Source organism: Diadema antillarum, unplaced genomic scaffold, assembly GCF_040938485.1.
Source record: "Diadema antillarum isolate AM-2024a unplaced genomic scaffold, OU_Dant_1.0 seq00003239_RagTag, whole genome shotgun sequence".
Taxonomy (NCBI): domain Eukaryota; kingdom Metazoa; phylum Echinodermata; class Echinoidea; order Diadematoida; family Diadematidae; genus Diadema; species Diadema antillarum.
Genome location: NW_027273823.1, coordinates 1 through 23592, shown reverse-complemented (window position 1 = coordinate 23592; position 23592 = coordinate 1). Strand labels below are relative to the sequence as shown.

The 23592-nt window shown below is 36.8% G+C and overlaps 1 protein-coding gene across 1 annotated transcript; it reads right to left on the bottom strand.

Moving 5' to 3' along the window:
* Positions 1-3156: 3156 nt before the first annotated feature.
* On the bottom strand, positions 3157-15210 carry LOC139715304 (uncharacterized; the record flags this gene model as incomplete). The annotated part of the gene is made up of 7 exons (XM_071626881.1): positions 3157-3180; positions 3219-3403; positions 5548-5685; positions 6795-6950; positions 7710-7841; positions 13313-13579; positions 14890-15210. Coding segments are annotated over 7 exons (1223 nt in total), but the record flags the coding sequence as incomplete, so codon positions are not given.
* Between the last annotated feature and the right edge of the window lie 8382 nt (positions 15211-23592).

The following is a 23592-nucleotide window of genomic DNA, read 5'->3' as shown; positions in this document are numbered from 1 at the left end:
TATATGATATTGACTGGCCTCGAGGGAGATACCAGAAAATATTGCCCAAGTCGCAATATTCTTTCAGTGCAGGCAATATTTATCTGGTATCTCCCTCAAGGCCAGTCAATATCATAATTATTACCTATCCCAAAAGGTAAATTAGGAAAATATGTGAATACGGCTATATACTGTGATATAGATCAAGCCACATTTGACTACCTGTAGATCATCACCAACATGTCAAATAATTGAAAATTGTTCATCAATGTATATCATTCAACTCCAACTTCAAAGATACATATATGTAGTTGTAACAGGCGAACTTCAAACATCCGAACGCTTTTACACTTTACTTTGCTTCTGTTTCAATTTGGAGAGTTGTAATAACTGACGGTCACTGTGCAGTTATTGAGCACAAATGGACTAGTCATTGTTTGACGCGTAGTGCTGCTAGAAGTGGTCGACCTTGCATGAATTGATTTATCGGCCTTCTTCTGCGGTGCGTGTAATTGACACGCAGCGACGTCCTCGAATGTTTTCTCTCTGAGGTCGATTGGAATGTTTACATGTAAAGCAGGGAGGTGGGAAGAGAGATTCCACTCCTTCTCTTCCCACCTCCCTGTTTTACAGTGCACTCCCGTTATAATGAAAACGGTTATAACAACATTCTGGTTACAACTATAAGTAAAAATTTGGGCTGCAATGTCATCCACTCTATGTATTTCTATTGTTTATTTGTTTGGTTATAACAAAATTCCGATATGATGAAAGAAAACTGCCAGTCCTGAGGATTTCATTATAACGGGAGTCCACTGTAAACCCGGATGCTCGTGATATGCTCTAATGTCGCCTGCTGAACTCCACGACCCTGCAAAATACCAACTGTAATTGCCTCGCAAAACTACCTCGTATAGGTAATAGTAGTAGTTATTTCTGTCTCCCTTTCATTTTCCCCCTTTTTAGGGGGCATACAGGGGAAGAGATGTAATCAGGACTTCGTATCATTTCTGTGTAATCATGAAATTCAATTGAAGAAATGTCATTTATTTTCTAAAATGCAGTCCCACAAAATTTGAGCTAAAGTATCCAGAGAGAGAAAGAGATAGACTGCATTTGTCAGCTCAAATACAATCTTTGAAGGACTACAGACTGAAATGTAAAGAAATTTCGTCAAATTTTTTTAACGCATCAACAGAAAATATACTTCTGCTGATATTTTGATGTCTGAAACACGATTTTACCACTGTGTGTCTCCTTAAAATGAAGAAAATAAAAGGAAGGTAGGGTTTGCTACATAGGCTCAGGTGTTTAGAAGCTTGCGCTATTGTTACTAATATGGCCGCCGTTGGGCTCCATGTGGGGCTCCATGGCGTACTACACCCATTTGCATGCGAAATCGCGAGAGTACGCCCTCTTAGCATAGCTTCTATACTCTTTGACAGTGACTATGACTGCATGGCTTAATCATTTGTCTTTTACAGAAAATGGTTGCCATTTCTGTGCTAAATTCAAGAATCTGTGTGGACCACATCTGTTGACACTCGAAGATGTTGTATAAGACTAATAGTGTATGGTCTTTACTCGTGCAATGGAACAAGATTTTGCACTCACTGAAAGATGAGGCGCACTTTTCAACTCAGCTTTGCCTCATTCAATAGAGCGCCTCTATCACTCATATCAAAAATGTACAGAAATAACAACAAAAAGAACTGATCATGACTACGAATTTGACCAATAACTGTTATATCACAATGTCCTTCATGCAGGATTTAGTTACTTCGTACATCAATCAAATAGGGCTTGCTATTAGACCAAACTAACAAACACGTTTGATAGTATTCATTTTTCTTCTTTCAAGAGATGTTAGAAATCATTGGAATCTAGACATTCTTGTCATTCATTTTCTATTCTTCTGTTTTAGGTACTCAATTGGATAAGTACTGAAGTATCTGAACAATGTCACTACTGTGCTTTTGAAACTTAATTCAATTCATCAGCAGCACAACTGAAACCAAGAACAAAATTAACAAAGAACAATTTTCTTATTTTAAAAGTTGCTTGGCATTAAAACCACTTACTCATGCAAGGATAGCTCTTTAACAATCTACATACATACATACAGTATTGTATGTTAATTCTTCAAGGCCACAATTTATGTAAACTCTGTTGTTACTCACAATTTCATCCTTCATTCACTATTTGATTTAAAAAAATGGATATGTTACTTCAGCCAAGCAATTTAATATCCTTTTTTTCGTTTCATCATCAGCTTTGGGACCTCACAGAAGAGCACCTTATTCCGCATGCATGGTGCAAATACCTGATCATCCTTCTTCATTTTCTTTTTTTTTTACTTCCTTGTTGTATTTTCTGTCTCGCTTTTATGCTTCATCTCAGTCTAATTGTGCATTCATAATTGATTATAAACATGTTTGCATGTTTGAATTCTTAGATGGTATAAATCAATTCAAGTGTTTGAAATATATTCAAAGCAGACTAATAATGACAGAACTAGAGTGGTGTTCTCATAAAGATCAAAATTCTACATACCGGTTAGTTCAATGGTACATTCAAAGTACATGGTAGTTGTTCAATAGAATTGGTCTGAAAGCATGCTACGTGCTGATTGCTTGGATGAATATGACCCAGCCACTACTGCTATTCTTATGTATTTCTTACATTGTCTCCACCAAAAGATATGTCTAGACTGTTACAGTTAGAGTCGCACATTTGTGCCAAGTTTCATACTCTTATTGTATTCTTACCCATCACCTTAACCATGCGATTCCAAGGATAGCGCACGCAAGCTGCACATTAACGCAATAGGTCAACCAGAACAAGATGAAATACTTTTGCATATCACAACCTATTGAAAATTCCAAAGCAAGGGGAGAGAGTTGTGAGAGCTTACCATACACCGAGACCAGAACCTCAGCACTGACAATGTCCCCATCAGGTGTCTCAATGACACACTGGAAGCCCTGCGACCCATTGTCAGACCTCACCATCACCTGGAACGCGTAGGCCACTGAAGTCAGTGTGTCGTTTCCATGACTACCAAGGGAGACCACCTCTCCCATCCAGGATCCAGAAGAGGTTCTCTCAACAGAGATGCTCTCCTCCGGTGGTAGAGGGTCTCCCGACACAGTGCAGAGGAGGACGGTCGGTTGTCCATCATTGACCTTGGTGAAATTGAAGCTCTCGATTCTGTATAATGACCGCCCAGTGGGCGTGGCTTCATGTGGCTGGAGGGGTGTAGGAGAGTGCGGCAGGTCGCTGAGTGGAATCAGCACCCCATCAGTTGCCGGGGAATGCATGGACACTGGAGCAGAAGGTTGAAAAGTTTGTGATGTCGACTTCATAGTCGAAGCCGAGTGTTCATCAGTAGTTTGGGTCTGGTCTTCAATTGCTGATGACAGCTCTGCAAATTGATTAATGTCAATGTCAAGATTGGCTATTAGTGCTGCATCAGGCATTCACAGTTTCTCTGAGGGTGATTTTATTCTGAGTGCAGACCTGCAATACAGTGTACATCTTTCCATATTTATCACCTATATGACTATGTATATGAATGTCCATGAAGCCCTTCTGAAGTTCAAAAGAGGGGGAAAAAACAACAATTCTTTCTTCAATTTGACAATGTGTGTTAAGGTGCTCATTTTGTTTTTATTTAGTCCAAAAGTGGACACAAATGGTGCTGGAAAAAAATATATATATATCATGCATGACCCCCCTCTTAACAGTACTCTGGTGATAAGTTGTGACTTGGCATGACAATTTAACCCTCAGCAGACCCCTGACCCTCCTGACAGAAAAATACAGCTGTAGGAATGATTTGGCTCAAAATACGAAAGAAAGAGCAGTTTCCATGACAGGCTGTGTGTAGTAAAATCATGTAGAGAAATTGCAACTAATATTGACACAAGAGCTTGGAATGGTAAAAATTCAAGTTCATTATTCTTCCAAAGTCAGAATGGTTGGGGTCTACCTCTGCGCACTTGTCTTCCAAATACAACAGCGAGGGGAACTTTGAAAAAAAAAAAAGGAGATATATACAGCCATAATAGTGTCAGATACGTGTACAGAATCAGGGGTTAAAGACAATGATAGTCTAAACATGGATTGAGTGAAAGGAGCAATATTAGTGGAACACATCAGTGAAAATATGAGGAAAGTCAGGCAATCAATTCAAAAGTTATGTATCTTTAAAGTTTTGTGCCTCTAGTGCTGGATAAGGAGACTACTACAACTTATGTCATTATAGACAACAATATAAAGAAAATAATGAGGATTATTTCACAAAATTGTAGTTTCCATGAAAGTACACATTCTATCAACTTGTTATTGACACATTATCTTAAAGGGGAGGGCTACAGTAACCGATCAGTGGGAATCAGTGGGAATGCTGAGGGATGATTGTTCCAATCCTTGTGGGATTCATTTAAGAGTACATTATATATCTACTGTTGTGTGAAAATTATTTGCTTCAGGACGGTCTCATATTCAAGTAATGGGCAGATTAATGCCCCGTCACTGACCAGGGACGCTTACCTGGAAACATTAAACTGTACATTACTTGAATATGAGACCATTCTGAAGCAAATAATTTTCACACAAGAATAGATATATAATGTACTCTTAAATGAATTCCACAAGGATTGGAACAATCATCCCTCAGCATTCCCACTGATTCCCACTGATCAGTTACTAGCCATCCCCTTTAAAGGGTAATATTATTCTCCCTGCTTTCTGAAAGACATCAAGAGGCAAGTAAAGTGCTCTGACATTTTTATAAAAAAGTGAAAATATGTTTAATTTTCTTTATTACTTTCTTCATATTGTCCATAATGACGGCATGAAGTTTAACTCCTTTATTATCCAGCAGTGACAGCACCAAAAGTTTAAAAATTCACAACTTATGAATCAAGTGTGTGATTTTCCTCAAACTTTCACTATTAAATTGAGTTCAACTAATATTGCTGCTTTCACTCATCCACAATACAGTGTATTCAAGCTTTGGTTTTCCTTAAGTACAATGACAAGTCCTATGATTAGGAAACCAATGCAATGATCATTTTATATGTATGAAGACATTCATATGGAGTTATACATTGATTGCTACAAATTACAAAGTCAACCTAGTTTTATCTTACTTCTTTGTTAACTTCTCTATGGTGCATCTAGTCTAGATCCACAGTAAAGTCCACTGCAAGATATGTGATTGTAAACAATAATGGGACCTCACTGACTTTCAATTACTGGAAAATATACAATCGATGGCATATGTATTGAATATATATTTGTGTACATGTATGTGTGTGTACTAATTATTTTTGAGGGCAGCTGCCATTGAGTTGATACAATAACATCCATATATTCACATTGTTGCTTTGGCAGTGGACAAGTGGTTTCATTTCTTTTGTCACTGTTTTTGTTTAACTTCCACTCAACAGACAGAGTGCAGGATCTTTTTTACTTGGAAACCCAAAGTACATGTAGTTATACTCCCCACTTCCCCCCCCCCCCAAAAAAAAAAAAAAATGTGGAGAAGGCTGATTTGAATACCTTGACAATTGACACCGACCCAATGACCTTCGCACTGGTTTCCCTCCAAACATTCTCCCGTGTCCTTCCGGCATTCGTTTTGTGGGTAGCAGCGGCACTCTTGTAGACAGTTGGCACCATACGTACCAGGCTGACACTCTGGATAAGGAAGTAGAGTGCAGTAGTGCCTCATACGCCAAGCTTATATAGAGATCTACTGTATACTATACTACAAACTCTGAAATTCCATATACTTTTATACACAATTTCACAGCCTACCTTGTCTCATTTTAAAGTCCTAAACAGAATGCATAAGCAACATGAAGCCATAAGCTTTAATTACAGCCATTGATTCAATTGGATTTTGGATTTTAATTTTTTTCTCCAATGTTGAAAATGCAAAAATTGATCAAATTTCCATTGGTAATGGTACATATATATTGACAATTCTTTTTCTATAGCAGACTGTAAGTGAGAGCAGTCAAGACTTTTTTAATCATGATGGTTAGAGTCTAACAATATACACACATGAGGAAGACATGGATGAAGAGGTGTGGGCGTGTCTTAAGCTCTGGAGAGCCTGTCAATCAAACACATGAGGAACTGTGAGTGGCTGCTTTCAGTGTTAGCAACAGCATGTGTTACATGTGCACTGCATAAACAGGCACACAGAGTGTGCCAAAGGCAACACATGACAGGTCATAGTTTTTCTTCCTGATTTCTTCTTCTTCTATGCGTTTCATATCTAAATGTTTGCTGTTCATGTTTGAAAGAAAATACCTATGAACCAAGCTTCACCTATGCAATTTAATTGATTCTCAGTCATGTTTGCACATAAACAAAAATGTGATTGTAGAAACAGGGCCCTGTTTCATAAAGCTGTTCGTAAAGTTACGAACAACTTACGAGCGAGTGGTGATCAGTTCTGATGTGCTATGCTTATCAGAATTTCCATAATTCAGCACAAGAACTGATCACCAGTCGCTCGTAAGTCGTTCGTAACTTTACAAACAGCTTTAAGAAACACCCCCCAAGGTGTATTGCACTTCATTCCATTTTTTTCTTTTTTTTTTGCTTCCTTGCTTGCTTGTTTTGGTCTGATTTACATTACTACAACAAGTTTTGGGGAGTTTTGACAAGTTGTCAATAATCAGCTTGCATGCCTAGTTTTATACGGGTAGTGACAGCTCGAAGTCTGTCCAGGTTTGAAAACGAGTCCAAAATGCTGTCGATATTGAATCATGCCCATGTCTCAATGTCAAACCCACCTGTCATGCAATCAGGCCCCATGTAGCCAGCAGCGCAGGAGCACCCAAAGGGGTGTGGTAGGCAGAACAGCTTGCCACGGCAACCAGCAGCATGGTCGTCTCCAGAAGAATCGCAAGAGAGGGTGCCATTCTTCCCATAGCGGTTCCTGCCAAGGACTAATTGAAAGGGGCGGGAGAGTAGAATGAACAGAAGTTGTATTTATTCATGTCTCTTTGTGGCTGTTTTAGCAACATACAAGCAGGCACCTGTTTAAATACTCTTTTAGCTTGAAGTCATTTTGGGAAATCCAATGATTATATCAGATGTGGTATCACAGTATCATAAGTTCATACATAATAGTAAATACACATTTTTTTTTTCTTCAACGAATTTCACATGATAGATTTGTTCAATAACATGCCTTATCAACCAAGTTTATTGGCAAAAAATATGATGTTGAGAGCACCTCAGACCCATATTAAACAACTACTGTATATATTGATGAGTACAACTGCATACACTGTATATTCTTGCTTTTGGGGGCAGGGCCCCAAGGAAGAACAGTACCTGCCTACTGATGGGCCTACCATGAAGAAAAAAGACTGAATGAAATAAGAATTACATAGTGTCTTTGTATCAATTCTCTACATATCATTCAGACATTGGCATCTAGTATAAATTGTAATATATGTTTCCAAATAATAGTCTGGTATCAATTTTTCTTGCACAAACACTTCCATGAAATTAAATTGCACATTCTGTTGAGGTTAAATTTTTATAGAAAAAACAAAGTTTGTGTGTGACGGTGAGTAGACAAATAACTTTTTTACCATTATTTTCATGTCTTAACACTTGAAACTCAAACCAGCAAACAGAGAGCTGTTTGGGTGCAGATATTTCTAGCTGCCACTTAACAAATCTGTTCATCATCTTACCTTGTTCACAGTTGGTCCCCATGAATCCCGGAGGGCACACGCACAGACCCGAATCAGGATCACATGACCCACCATTGAGGCACTGGTCACATGACTGATCACATGACTCCCCCCACATACCTGAAGGGCATTCTGACAATGGCAGACAGAGAATACACACATTAAAGACACAGAGGAAAGACACTGCATGAATCATAACCCAAGATAAATATTGCATGATATTCCTCTTTAGCTCTGTGAGTACCGCGCTGATTGCGGCAAGAATAACATATGTGACCCTGCATCACAAAACCAACAAAAAGTCGCCAGACATGGATTTTCAGTTAAGAGTTGATTCTAAAAGAGCAGACTTTAAGCTTTAAAATAATAGATGTATAATTCAATTCAAATGTACTCTCCTAACCTATCCTAATATTGGAAAAAAAGCACACACTCTGCGAAGTGTGAACTGAGAAAAGAGGCTCTGAAGTACAGGGTTTATTCAAGTGCTTTATAATTTTTACCAAGCCGTTGTGCTGGCGATTATTGGAACAAAAAAACAGGATGTTAACCACTGGCGGAACAACAATACAGGGATTATCAGACTTAAGCTGAAATTGAGAATGCTTTATGAACACATTCTGTAGATGATTAATCCCAACTTTCAAGGCAGTAGCATCATTCTTTCTAAAGTTTGATATTGGAGTTGAAAGTGAAGAATATGGACAGGGTTTAAAAAAATAAAAAGAGGACTCTCTGAGAAACCTAATCACACTATTCCACCAAAAAGTGTTCAGAAAAACTGCTGAAAACACAAGTTCCTGTTCATTTTATGATCCCAAACTTTAGTATAGTGTAGAAGAAGACTTGTTCTATCATAATAATATGATTGACTGGGTTGATCCATTTCACCTATTTTCAGTCCTAAGCTATAAACACAAAATCAGTGCGTGTGACTTTTTGTTGGTTTTGTGATGCACAGTCACATAATTATGTAGGCATGTGTTGCACATTTAAATACAATGTGTGCAAGAAATCGCAGATTTGATTTCTGGCCGCTGAATGTTCACATTTTCTTCAGAATGACCACCCAGCAGCTCACGGCAGCAAGCGACCTTCTTACTATTGGGCTGCGGTCGATGTCAGCCATTTGCCCACATCATACATACAAGAGTCGCTGAAAGTTGTCTACAAGAACCGTATTAAGTTTATCATAACAACTTGGATTGGGGCTCATCACTTACAAGCACAAGTTGCTTCCAGGTGGTTCTGGCTTTAATTTGTTGTACATGTACACATTGTTTTTTCTCTGTGTACATGATGCATTTATTATGACTAGCATCAAATAAATTTAATACACTTCAAAATTTATTGACTTGGAAACTAACACAAAATTAGGTTCATGTTTGATGTGAGCAACTGCCTCACAGACAGAGCGATTTGTACAAATAAATAATGAAAAGAAAAGAAGGAAGTGAATGAGAAGTACTGGTTTGAGGAAATTGGAACCTTTTACAAAAAGTTCTTCTCTCACAGCTCTCTCTTTCAATTTTTACCCCTTCATAGTTTATATTTCACTGGTCTCATTGAAATCAATTTAACTTCCTCTTTCAAGTTGACTTCCTCGTAACAAAGCTCACTTTTGAATCTCAGCTGATCATTTAATTGAGGGAAAACACTTGTGGGGTTTGTCTTGCACAATGCGGTCCAAACTGGTGCAGCATTATCAGGCAACAGCCGAATACTGGCTCAATTACTTTACAAATGTTTGTGCAGACATTGCCATTTGAGAACAAGGAAGAGAATTGATACATGATGTATATCTACAACTAGTTAGCATTATTAAGAGGTATGTGCAAAGCAAGAACAGGACCTTTAGAATTATCATTCCCAGAACAAAACTGACAAAAATCAATTCATCTTTCTCTATCTACAGAGTAGACAGCTTTCCCCTATGGCTCATGCATGTCAAATACTCAGAGAGAAGGAAATATTTTTTTAGGCATGGAAACTAGAAGTTTAATAGCATCATGACACAATTTGTTCATATCAAAACTGATTTATATAAGATTTCTTATAGGGTTGGAGAGGTACAGTTTCGGTTGAGATGGGACTTCAGGTTTCGAACGTTTTTTAGTAACTTTCTGAGATAATGAGAAATCTCTAATGAAATATGAAAGAGCATGCAATGTATAAGAGGAATTCAAAGTTTATTAGTCAGCTATGAAAATTGGTTTTGAAATGGCTGAGATATCCAAAACAAAGCCATCTTTAAAGAAAAGGTGGGACCCACCTTTTATTAGGATCATTGTTTTACTCTGTTTTTGGATATCTCTAAAACCAGTTTTTATCAAATAAACTTTGAATTCCCCCTCAAAAAAATTCAGTTTTTTATCAAATAAACTTTGAATTCCCCCTTAGAATTTTATGCTCTTTACGTCACCTCAAAATGTATCAAAACGAACCAATACCATACCATCCCTTTAAGGATTTATAATATGCTGTTTTTCTCATATTGTATGTATTTTCTATCATAAGTTTGACAGCCAGTTTATCATTCGAATGAAAGACTGATGTTGCAACAGTAACAAACTCTGCTTGCATCTTTTGAAAACCACCATAACATTAAACTGACTCTATATACTGTACTCTTCACATCAAAAACTAAAATTGTCCTCAAATGTGAATGGGATAAAAACAGACATCTTGCAAGTTACCACTCCCTCTGGTTAAAGAGGGTTTAAATGATCGATTATACTTGTACGATCAAATAAAGAGTTCTGCAAGATCTGTCGTCTTTGGAGGAAAGCTTTGTCATAGTACATCATGGAAATCACTTCAAAACACAAATACAAAATAAAAGTCAATGGTATTAGGTTGGTTGCAATTTAAAGGACAAGTTCACCTTCATAAACATAAGGATTGAGAGAATGTAGCAATATTAGTAGAACATATCATTGAAAGTTTGAGGAAAATCGGACAATCCGTTCAAAAGTTATGAATTTTTAAAGTTTTTGTGCAGTAACCGCTGGATGAGAAGACTACTGCAGTGTATGAATAACTTAGATGTCATATGCGTACAAGAATATAAGGAAAATATAAAGAGAATTTCACAAAATGTCATCTTTTGAAAAAAGTACTCATTCCATTGACTCGTTACCGACATATGTTATGGGTAATATTATTCCCCCTGCCTTAAGAAAGAGGCAAGTCAATTGGTCTTTTATTATGCGAAAAAAGTGAAAATATGTTGAATTTTCCTTACATTTTCTTTATCCTGTTGTACGCATATGACTCACAAGCTGTAGTAGTCTCCTCATCCAGCGGTTCTAACACAAAAATTTTAAAAATTCATAACTTTTGCATCGATTGTCCAATTTTCCTCAAACTTTCACTGATGTGTTCTACTTATATTGCTGCATTTTCTCAATCCTTACGTTTATGAAGGTGAACCTGTCCTTTAACCTTGTGCCTGGTAGTATCCCCACTGATTATCCCCAGAGTCAGGGTGGTCCAGATCTTGAAATTTGAGCATGTTGCAAGCTCTGAATGTGAGAATATTGCAGAAATCGAATGTGCATGGAGAACACATTACAGTGCACTCCAATTATAATGAAACTCTGGTTACAACAAAGTAAAAATTTAGGCTGCAACAATATCCATGCTATGTTTCTTATTGTTTATTTGTTCGGTTATAACAAAATTTAATAGAAAGACTAGAAACGTCGCTACGGCGACTGTTATGCCTCCGCCATAATGCATGATTCACCTAATAAGTCTATAGTACATATGTGGACAATGTGTGATTACATTTTCACAAAATTGGCAAAATATTAAAATGACATGTTTGTCACAAATGTGTTGAATGTTCACATTCCTTGACCTAGATTTAATTGGATGAATAGAAGAGCATGTATTTTGGGATTTAAGGACTTTAACTTGACTTTGACCCTTTCATAAGTTTATGCATATTGCCCCTAATTTTCAAGGTATGGAGAACAAGTGCAATTTCTGTATTGAATAGTAAATTGCTAGCTACCATTTGCATCTGGTCTTTGACACTAAAATTCATAAGAGAATCACTGTCAAGCAGAACATGCAGAAATATTTCAAGATAACTTGAGCCACTTTCGAGATATGGAGGAAGAAGTAGGTTCAGCACTTTCACTTGATCTTTGACCTTTTGACCTTTGACCTTTTTTGGCAAAAAAAACAAAAAACAAAACAATTCCCAGAGAATCTCTATTCGGTTATACATGCATACACCAAGTTACCAAAAAAAAAAATAATAATCCTGCTGGCATTGCATAAATATGATGGAAATAGTAAAGTTTTGAAGTGTTGCCCTTGACCTTTGACCCCTGACCCTTATAACTGACCCCATGAACCCCAACTTACCTAGATAATCACTGCCAGTCAGTGCATGCATAATCATATACTATGTTCAATGAAGATACCTTGAACAATTAGATAGGGAGAAAAAAATGAAATGTTAACATATTACTTGACCTTTTGACCTTTGACCTTTGACCTCATGACCCCAAACTTTCAGTAGAGAATCTTAATTGGGTAACACATGTATACCCTAGGCTTCAAGAAAATATCTTCAGGCATTGCATAGATATGGGGGAAATAGTAAAATTTCAAGCATTTGACCTTGAGCATGTGCACCCAAAAGTTGATAGGCACAACTTCACCCCTTAAAGGGATCGTATAGTTTTGGTTGAGACCTAATTTCAGGTTTCAAACATTTCTTAGTGAGATAATGAGATAATGAGAATTCCATGAGGAATTCAACATTTGATGAATATTGGGTTTGAAATGGCTGAGATATCCAAAAAAGAGTGATTCTAATTAAAGTGTGGGACCCACACTTTATTACAATCGCTTTGTTTTACTTTGTTTTTGGATGTTTCAGTCATTTCAAATCCGATTTTTCATCAAATAAACTTTGAATTCCTCTTAGAATGGTATGCTCTGTACTACAATTTGTATTTCATAAGTGTCTTATTGGTATCTTACTAAAAATTAAATTAAAAGCCCAATTCTCATCTCCACCAATACTGTACCATCCCTTTAATACACACACATGCCAAGTTTCATAAGGATACCTCAAAAGGTTTTTTAGTTACGCTGTCCACAAAATTCATTATGGACGGAAGGATGGACGGACGGACGGAAGGAAGGACTGACGGAAGGACGGACAACCCGAAAACATAATGCCTCCGGCACCACTTCGTGGCGGAGGCATAAAAACTGCCGGTCCCAAGGACTTCACTATAATAGGAGTCCACTGTACGAGTGCGTAGCATGCAATATTTTGCGACTTTAAAAATTGACTATTTCTTACTGTGCTGCTGTCATTCAACGTTCTGCCTCATGTTTTGCGCATAAATTTTCCAAGCATACATAGTTTGATGTTTCTCAAGTTTTGCACCTGTTTTCACAACCATGATTGCATTTTATTTAGAGCATGTCGCCAGTTCTCAAAGATGTTCCATACTGCAGCATGTTGCTGGCTTTTCAGGATGTTGCAGCAACATATGCAAGCCCATTGTGGACCATCCTGAGAGTCTTGTGGTTCTGAAAGGTTTCAGTCTCAAAAAAAAAATTCAGGCACTCACTTCTGACATTGAGGTACATGATGGCGTGTGTCCCATTTCCCCTGCTGTTCTTCAGATGGCACTCATACACCCCGCTGTTCTCCTCAGACACATTTGACAGTACTGCACGTGTGAGGTCAAGAAACTGTGGTTGCAACACCTTGTCGAAACGCCACTGGAGATAGCCAGTCTGGAGAATTCCAGCAAAAGCATCCGTCACATTAACTGCAAGTGTTACATTGTCTCCTTTACTGACAGTGACAAAAGTTCTGTCAGGTACAACCGTTGCTAGGGGTCAAAAGACAACAAAAAGAAAATGGAAGAACTTTAATACAGATCAGACGTGAAACAAGGAACTCAGCAGTAGAATCCTCAATGATGTGCTGGCTTTGTAATGTTGTATACTTGAGGAATGCATTTAATAGGCAAAAATTAAACCATATTCCCATGCACTTTTTTCATCAATTGATCTCCCTGGCCTTTCATCTTGATGGTTAGCAATGAAATATAACATTGATCAAACTGATTGCCATATGATTGACAGGAAAATTAAAGAAATACATTTCAATGATAGAATGTCACACCCTGATGACATCAGCAAGCCACCTACATGATGTGGTGGAAGGCATCTTCATTGCTCAAGGAGCATTCTCATTCAAAATGAGAACAAATGTTAGTTTCATGTTTTCATACAGCTTTATACTTCACGAGACATCAAAAGAAAGTTGTATAAACTTATCAATTTTGAGTGCCCAAAGAAAAGGCTAATTGGCATGTACTTCAAAATCATCTGAATATGACAAACGTATTCACAAGGTCTCTACTCCATGAGCCAGGCAAATTTGGTATGTGAACAAAAACAGATAAATTGGAAATATTCTATGTCCTTTTCAAGACTTCTTGCAGATGACAGATGCAGGTATGAGTCTGTATAAATGAGGTTATGTATGTATGTTATACAAGAACAATCTTACATTAGCCTGTACATTTATAATGTAAAATTCTGTAAGGACCTGCATCGTGGACAATAATATGATGTACAGCTGTAATTTTGAAAAGATGAAATATTTTGGGCTATAAAGCAAATAGATTCTCACTATAGGCGTTGTGCTGGTAGCAAAAAGATTATGCTAGGGTACATGCTGACTGTCATGATTCAATACACATTTCAGATATTGTTATCAAAAACAGGCACTAAAATGTGTCATACAACTAATATGCCGGCAAACATGAGTCACGTACATATCAAGAAAATTGAAATTATCTTCATTACATGGATCCAGGTAATTGTTGAGAGATATGAGAAAAATTGACCTACGAAGAAATTAAATGCATGCATATTTTCCTCTTTTGTTCTGCTTCCTTGAGTCCCCATTCATGCATTATTATGGTCAAGCTGCCCTGTCATCATCCTTGTTCATTGTGATTTTGTATAAATTTTGAAAATCTTCATGTTCCTCATCCTAATCACTATAAGTTCTGAAACTCTGTACCCACTATAACCAATTTATAGTTGTTCACATGCAAAAGTCTGAAAATCATCTCGTATTTTCAAGGTCTCCTGTAACTTCATTTGTTAGTGGTTGATATTTCCATACCTTCTGCGAGCATCACGATGCTGGTGAAAGCTGTTTCAAGTCCGTTCCGAGTCACTCTCACGTTGTAAACTCCCACAGCCTCCGTTGGAGTGGAATCATTGAGATGCAGTGTTCCAACTGCTTGACCTTCAGTGGTCTTGAAGCTGGATTGTGGCAAACTTTTTCTCTGACTGGAAATCTTGAACGGCCTGCTAAACTTAACATCATACTGGTCGCCATCCACCAAGTCATCTCCATGGACAACAGAAATGGTCAGATCAGCAGCATTGCTGGCGTCCACTAGAGGATAATTGGTGACCACTGTCAGGTCTGGCAATGCCCCTGAAAGACAGAGAAATGTGCACATCATTCATATATCTGTCACCCAACATAACACTCATAATCTGTCACCTAACATCCAATGTTATTAAATGAGTAGATGAGGGTATAAGATTTCATTAAATTCAAAGGTGTATAAGAACGGTGAGAGATTTTGAAGTTAATATTGTGGTCACAACCACACAACTTTGCGCCTTCAATTAATAGATAGATACCACAATGAAATCACCTCACAAGTCTAACATCCACCTAGAGATATATATACTCAACTAAATGTCCACATTTCAAACCAAGTGCAAAAGTATGACTGGTAACATATTGTATCAAATTACAATAGCCACAATGCATTCAAAGGTGGAAATGACAGTACAATAAAAACTATTGGTTGTATGTATCAGCAACAGACAAGTGAAAGAATTGTGATTTGCATGTCTGTACTACCAAGTAAAGACTGTTTTGTGAAACTTGACATAACACTTCTACTTTTCATTTGACTTTACTTTTAAACAAATCGACCATGGAGCAGGAAGTGGATTTCCTGGCATCTCACCACAATTTGCAATGCATTTCTATACAACTGCTTTAAAAAAAAAAAAAAAAAAATGTGTAGATCAGTTTTCTTCCAGAGAAGCGTGCAGGATATCATTCTGAAATACACATACTATTCATCAGCTAAAATTGCTATTAATCCAATTCAACTTGGATTTTTTTATTTTTTCTAATTTTCTGGTCTACTTTTCAGATAACAAAAACCATGACTTACAAGTAATCACATGTGTACTGTCATGGCTGGAATTAAAAGCCTGTAACATACATTGCTTCTTCAAAAGAGAGCTGTTAGGATTATGTCAGCAGCAAATACACATGCTGATACACTGTTTTATGGGAATAATGTTTTGAAAATACAAGATATTTATATTGTATTTGGCATCCCTCATGTATCAGATCAATAATGGTAATGTGCCCCACGCAATAGCGTCCATGTTTGTTAAGAATGATAGAATAAACAATCATTGTACAAGACAGGCTGCTTTATATCATTTCACATCAGTCAGAACCCAACTCAGAAATAATACTGTCGCATTGGCAGGCCCAAAATACTGAAACTCTCTGGAATCCTCTTTTAGACAGGCCATTAGCCTATCTGGATTTAAACGTAAGATGAAATCTTGTCTTCTTGACAGATACAATTAATCCTGATGGTTTTTTTTTATTACTATACTTCAGATGAAATAACTTGCATAGTTATAAATATACATTTTTGTGCATAATGTGAGTCTGTTTTATGAATGGCAAATTGGGACCTTTTTCAAATTGTTGTTTACTGAGGTCCTACTGTACAAAATATTTGTGTGACATACAACTTGTGTCAAATATTTTGACCTTGCTCCTGTGTATTGAAATTTGGATATTTTTTTATCTACAGATGTATTATTATCATTTTTTTTTACACTCTGAAATTTGTCAGAGGAAATACATACATGTGTTTCCACTGTTGATAAAGTTCCATAAATTGTAATCTTTAAATAGGGCTGAGTGTTAAATTCACATCTTTATGAATAATTAGATATATGTAGGCTTTTTTGATATAATCTGCTTTATTGGTTTTACTTTTTTTTTTTTCATTGATTAATGCTGAGCTACAATAGTTAAGCACTGGATATCTTGTAAGTCATTGCCTTTATTTCAACCTCTTTACTCTTGTCCCTGTAACTGTGTGTCCAAGTCCAAGTTATTTTTTTTTCTTCCCATTATTCAATCCCTTATTCTGTTTAATTACATTTTTTCTTTTTTTTTCTTTTAACATCCGTTAGTGTGTTTTCTCCCCCCCCCCCCCCCCCCCCCACAGTTATAATTTCATTTTCGCATATTGTATGTATATATTGTACATAGTTTTCAGGCTGAATTTTCCAGTCTTGTGTATCTGGTGGGTTTTTTTTTTTGTTTGTTTGTTTGGGTTTTTTTTTTGTATCTGTAAATAGGAGTTTCTGCAATTTACAAGCTTTGCTTCTCAGCAGGACTCCTATCTTTTCCACCTCATGTATATGTTAACTCTTTTTAGCTACCATATCTGTCATGCTTGTGTAATCATTGATTTCTTGTCTTCACCCAATATTACAATTTCTGTAATTTGTTTTCTTGGTGGAATTGAACAAATAAAATTGAATTGAATTGAATTGAATTGAATTGTATTATTTATTTCTGAGACAAGCATGCACAAACTTGATGCATGACTATCAGCCACTGGACAACCTGCAATCTTTCCATCCCAGTAGGTGCAATGTTGAATGGTTTCTAACTAACCCTCACTCAGACAGTGCTAGCTATATATCTTCAAGGTCAGAAACTTGTTTCCATCAAGGGTTTGTCTTTTACCCCATTGCTCTTATAGCTGCTGGAGCCATAGGAACTGAGCGTTGAGTAGATCATACAAAGTCGTGTGGGGATTCATTTAGGAGCAACAGGTTAAAGGACAAGTTCACCTTCATAGACATGTGGGTTGAGTGAATGCAGCAATATTAAGGTAGATCACATCAGTGAGAGTTTGAGGAAAATCGGACAATCCGTTCCAAAGTTATGAATTTTTGAAGTTTCTGCTCAGTCACGGCTGGATGAAAAGACTAAGTAAGCTTGTGATGTCACATGAGTACAACGATATAAAGAAAGAATAAAAAAAATTCAACATATTTCCATTTTTCTCGCATAACAAAAGAACACTCGACTTCTCTCTTTCAGAAGGCAGGGGGAATAATATTACCCTTAACATATGTCAGTAGCAAGTCGAAGAAATGTGCACTTTATTCAAAAAGTAAAGTTTTGTGAAATTCTCTTTTTATTTTCCTTATATAGTTGTACGCATGTGACATCATACACTGAAGTAGTCTTCTCATCCAGCAGTGACTGCGCAGATACTTAAAATATTCATAACTTTTAAACGGATTGTCCAATTTTCCTCAAACTTTCACTGATGTGTTCTGCTAATATTGCTGCATTCTCTCAATCCTAATGTGAATGAAGGTGGACTTGTCCTTTAACACAACTATACATCTCACTTTGCTGTACAGAAACTAGTGCAAGAGAGCAGAATATATTCATTGTACACTGTATGTACAAATTCATTATTATAATAAATGAAGCACACATTGCATTCATAAAGAAATAAATGCTTCAATTAACGAACTTTGCATATAAACGGCATGTTGTCGATTGTCCGTCATTTATTTTCAAAATTTCAAAAAGCATCCACAAAAATACATTGTATGTGGTGTGGTTCATTTGTGGATCGCTTAGTTGAATTTTTGCTCAGATAAGCTAAAAAATATATATACTCGACTACAATGAAATCATTTGCTGAGACTTCATGAAAAGGGAAGATTGAAAACTGGTTAAAAATCTAATCCCCTTCAGTTTGCGGTCTGCCTTGACAAACTCGGCATTGTTAACTGCCCCATTTCCAAGCTACTGTAAAACTAGAAGATGTCACAAGTGGAACCATTTAAAATGCCCTGGGCATTAAAAGGTTTTCTTCATCCTAGCTGTTTTGAGGAAACAAAAAATGTGAATTTCACCACACGCACACTGTCAACACTTTCATACTGTTGCACTTCCTAATGTGGCCTACTGCCAAATGACGTGAAGAGGCAAGTGCATATGTAATGATAAAGAAAACACAACTATGAAAAACAGTGTAGTTTACACAAGCCTACATGTAATTAAGGACTACTGCTGATACTTCAGCTACTTCTGCCTTTATTGTAGTCTTTCAAAGCTCTCATTAGTTGCTGTCACACTATGCAAAATTATGTTTAGTTTACTTCCTGATAAATTCCCAAAGTTTGAGCATGTGTGGTCACACTACAGACAAAACTGCACATCCAGAACTCGTTCAGTGATACCTGTAATTTCGGTCTCTAACAGGAAAAAATGCAAACGCACAACAGCATAGAAAAGAATACACAATGTGTGTATTAAAATAACATGGATGGATCCAATACACTACAAACTTCCCAAAGTTTCAGCCGCACACCGTCGCGGGGACAGTACACAAAACTGTGTGTGGTTTTGCGAGAAGTGAGAAACTTCCCAATTTTTTGCATGCAGGAAGTTTCATGAGAAATTCTGCTAGTAACTTGTTAATTCTTGAGAAGTTTGTGGTCACACTGCCCAAACTACGCAAAGCAAAATACCTTGTAGTGAGACTTTGCATAGTTTCCCATACTGTGACCTCGCCTGTGGATTGAGACCTAAAAGTGACAGAACAATAGTTCACTTCACAAGTACTGCAACAGGTACCTACACTCAGCAAAAAAAAAAAGAAAGAAAAGAAAGTAAACACTTTTCCTATTCATATTTTTTCATAGAAAATTTTGATAGAAATCATTGTGTTATATTACAACCATATGAAAGGTTTAGAAATGGCTATCAACCTGGCAGGTTTATACATAAATTGAAACTTTATGCATGAGCGAACATAAAATTCACTTTTGCCCTCCGAGGCACCATAGTAAAAATTGCATAAACTGACATTTTGACATTCATTGGAAATGTCATTCAAGATAGCAATAATAACCAAAGAACAATTTAACGCAATGGGAGACATGAATGAAACAGCAGAAATAAGTTTTCACTACATTGTCTCTCTCTATCATGATAAAAACATTGTGGGGAAACTACATGGAGAACATGAGAATTTTGTGTCAGTTCAAACTTTAAATGACAAAGGGAGTAAGCCACAAAGGTGATGAAATGGAAAGGTTTTTTTTTTTTTTTTATTTCATGTTTAATCATGGAATTTAAGAATTCATGAGACAAATTCAAGACCAAAACATTATTTCAAATTTTCTTAATTTCCAACTGAATTTCAAATTTCTACCATCATGGTTACCATTGCTTCTTCCCTTACACATGTATGTATGTCTTTTGAATACGGATTTGTCAGAAGATTCTTCATTTTCCTCCATTATTTTTTGCCTTTCTTTATCTTTGGAGGTTTGCAGAGACATTATAGACATCACAGGTTGATTTTTGCAAAAATTTTAAATTTTGGTGATGAGACCGCTGGATCACAATACTACCACAGATCATGACGTGCACTACAGATATAGAGAAAACATACAGAAAATTCCACAGAATAATTCAAATTAAAAAACACATTCCCTTGATACTGTTATGGCAAGGGTAATATTTTTTCCCTGCTTTCTAAAAGAAGTAGTAGGTTTGCTCTCATAACATATGCTAGAAAAGTGAACATAGTTTGAATTTTCTTTTTTACATCACAGTGCATATGGATCTGTAGTAGTCTTCTGATCCACCAGTCTCATCATTCTGTTGAACGGATTGTTCGATTTTCCTCAGTAAGTTTCACTGGTGTATTCTACTAATTCTGCTCAATCAGCATATATTTGGGTTTCATTCCCCTCTAGATGTTTCTACTCTGTGACAAAGAACATCAGCAGTTCAACCTCATCACACCTGTCAAATTACATGAATAGAACAGCAGGAGCTGAATTTCGACATTAAAGGTAAGGAAGTTACAAAAATTTGTTGCACAGTTACATGTATAGTCTTTTTTTCACATATATGCCTTTAGTAGGAGTTTAAAGTTGCATTCCCATCATAACCCCAAAGGCATGATATCTCAAAAGAAGATAAAAGAATCCAAATTGTAAGGTTTTTTACAGGTCTGATTTTCATAGAACAGAAATCATTTATTTTCCTCATAAAATATTCTCATAATCAAAGTTCTCTGACCTTCAGACAATTGTATTGGTGCAAGGAAACAGGCTGAAACGTTTCACTTTCTCTTTCTAGAATATCAAGTGCTTGGTTCCTGTGTCTCTCTTTCCTCTTTTCCATAATGCCTCCTTAAACATGTGGCTAATTGATCCAGGCATCAAATATTTACATTCTTTCATGTTTATTTCTACTCACTGTTTTTTCAGTGAGTTCACACCGTTCTCTATACCATGTTCTTCAATCCTGAATAATGTGTTGTTTAAAAGTTTGCAAGGTGATGTAGATGAGGGAGAAAAGGTTTGAAGTAGTACATGTAGTCCTTGAAAATACTTGTCTGGTGAAAAAAGAGGAGAGCGGAGGAGGGAAGCAACACAGGGATATTGTAAGGAAGACAAATACTAGTAGTGCAGTTGACGAGCAGTGGTGGGCTGGAAGTTGAAGTTGGGAGATGGAAGATTAGAAGTCAGGACAGTTGTGAGGAAGAATAGAGTGAGAATCAGGTAAAGGGTTTGGAAGACGGTGGGAGAGAGAAAAAGAATAACCAGAAAGGAATGAGGGGGAGGAGAAGGTTGGAAAATCAGATACAGATAAGAGAGAGAAGTGATGAAGATGGGAAATTCCAAACACTCTATGAAAAGAACGAAGCAAGTGAAAGCATTTTTGCTCACCTCGTTTCACGTACAGTGTACCATCATGGCATTCACCATGAACATCTCTTCCTCAATCTTCTCTATAACCACTTGTGTCCTGTGTACAATGTCCATCTCAAGTCGAAATGGTTGTCTGGGCACTTTATTTTTTTTTTCATTCACATTCTCCAACTTTAGCTGTGAATTACATGATTGGAGATACAGGGAATTACGTGGAGAAGAAAAAATATATATATCCCATGTTCGATGGTTGGTGAGGACTAAACATTATTAGAGCTGCCCTCCATTGTGTCAGTTTGCATCCGCATGCTATAAACGAAAGTTTGTACAGGCTGTATTTCTCCATGTTATTTCCTTCATGATTTTTTTTTTTTTTTATTTGACAGAACACTTTGTTTGTTTCATGAAAGTCTTGACCTTTTGCCAACTATTTGTTTTCTTTTGCTTTGATGAAAATTTGAAAGAGCAGATCATACGAGACGGGAATTCCCAACTCGTGTCCCACTAGCTTACTTAGATAGCAGTAGCATCCTGTTCCCTTGATACCATAACCCTCAACAGCAGTGTTGGGTCACCTTAACAAAATATTGTGCAATAGCCCTTGTCTGGAGTTCCTCCCATACAATATCACTAAATTATGTCTAAAAGGCTTCTGAATTAACCAAGCCGGTTTTTCTCCTATGTCTCTAACTCTTATGCACAGATAAAAATTCTGAGAGGGTCAGTACATATAGATGGGTGACGTGTTCCATCAAAAGAAGAAAACTTCCTTCAATCCCACTATCCACTTTCTGCATACCATTATGTAAAACAAAAACAGAATTTTCAGAGTGCAAAAAGATTTATTTCAACACATACAGAATGATCAAATTATTGGTATACGTCACGATCGAGTTTAAACCAGGACACTTCAGATGCGATAATTAGAGAGTAGTGCTAGGCGTGAGATTTGTGGAACTCGAGGATGCGACAAAGCAATCTAGCAGGGGGTTGGGGTGTCCCTCTCCTACAGTAAAGAGCTTTACCATTTTAAGCTGTAAATTGGGAAATCTGGTATACTGCTGATATTTTCACTTATTCTGATGCATAAAGAGATTGTTGTAAAATCTGTTTCATTGTTTTGTTTTGTTTTTTGTTTGATTTTTTTTTTTGTTTGATTTTTTTTTTGTGGGGGTGTGTATGTAGCATAGCCAGGTAATCATGAATTTAGGCCACGAATGCAGACACTCTTGTTCACATTATGGAAACCTGGCATAACTGGTTACTATACAAGGAACTGGTTAACATCCAAGCAAGCTTTTCCATCAGCTTTCAGATTATACAATCAAATTTGACCTATAGCTTTAAAGTTAGCAAGCCCACTTTGGTGTAGCAATGTGATTCAGTCCAACAGGAAGGTCATTGGTGACAACAGAAGACTCACAATGTCCAGTAATGTGCAATGCCATTTCAGTATAATATCACTTGCTTACTAACAAGTTCACCTGTGTAGCATTTGTGTGTGTTTTCTTCTGTTGTTCTGCTTCCTTAAAGCACACATTAAACATTGTACTGTGTTGTACATTGTTATGTGAAGTTGCTGTATGTCATCATCCTGTTTCATTGTGATTTATTATGAATTTTGAAAACATATTTTTATTCCTCATCCTGATCACTGTAAATTCTGAAACTCTATGAACCCGGTACCCAATACATGTACTTGTAACCAATTTATAGATGCTCAGATGTAATCTGAAAATCGTCTGGAGGTTTCCTTTAATATCTTCTCTGTACACTAAACACTATCCGTTCTTTTCTCACTGATTGACACAGACGTCTGGACAGTGTAGATTTTGTCAGTGAACAGAGATGATAATTGCCCTAAGCAGGCCAGGCTTTTTTAGCTACAAGTGTATGCTGATTTTGCCCCCCAGCCAGGTCATAATCTACAAGATCGTGTCTTCACATTTTTTGTTCTTATCAACTTCTAATTTCAATCATTGCAAATTAAGCCCAACAT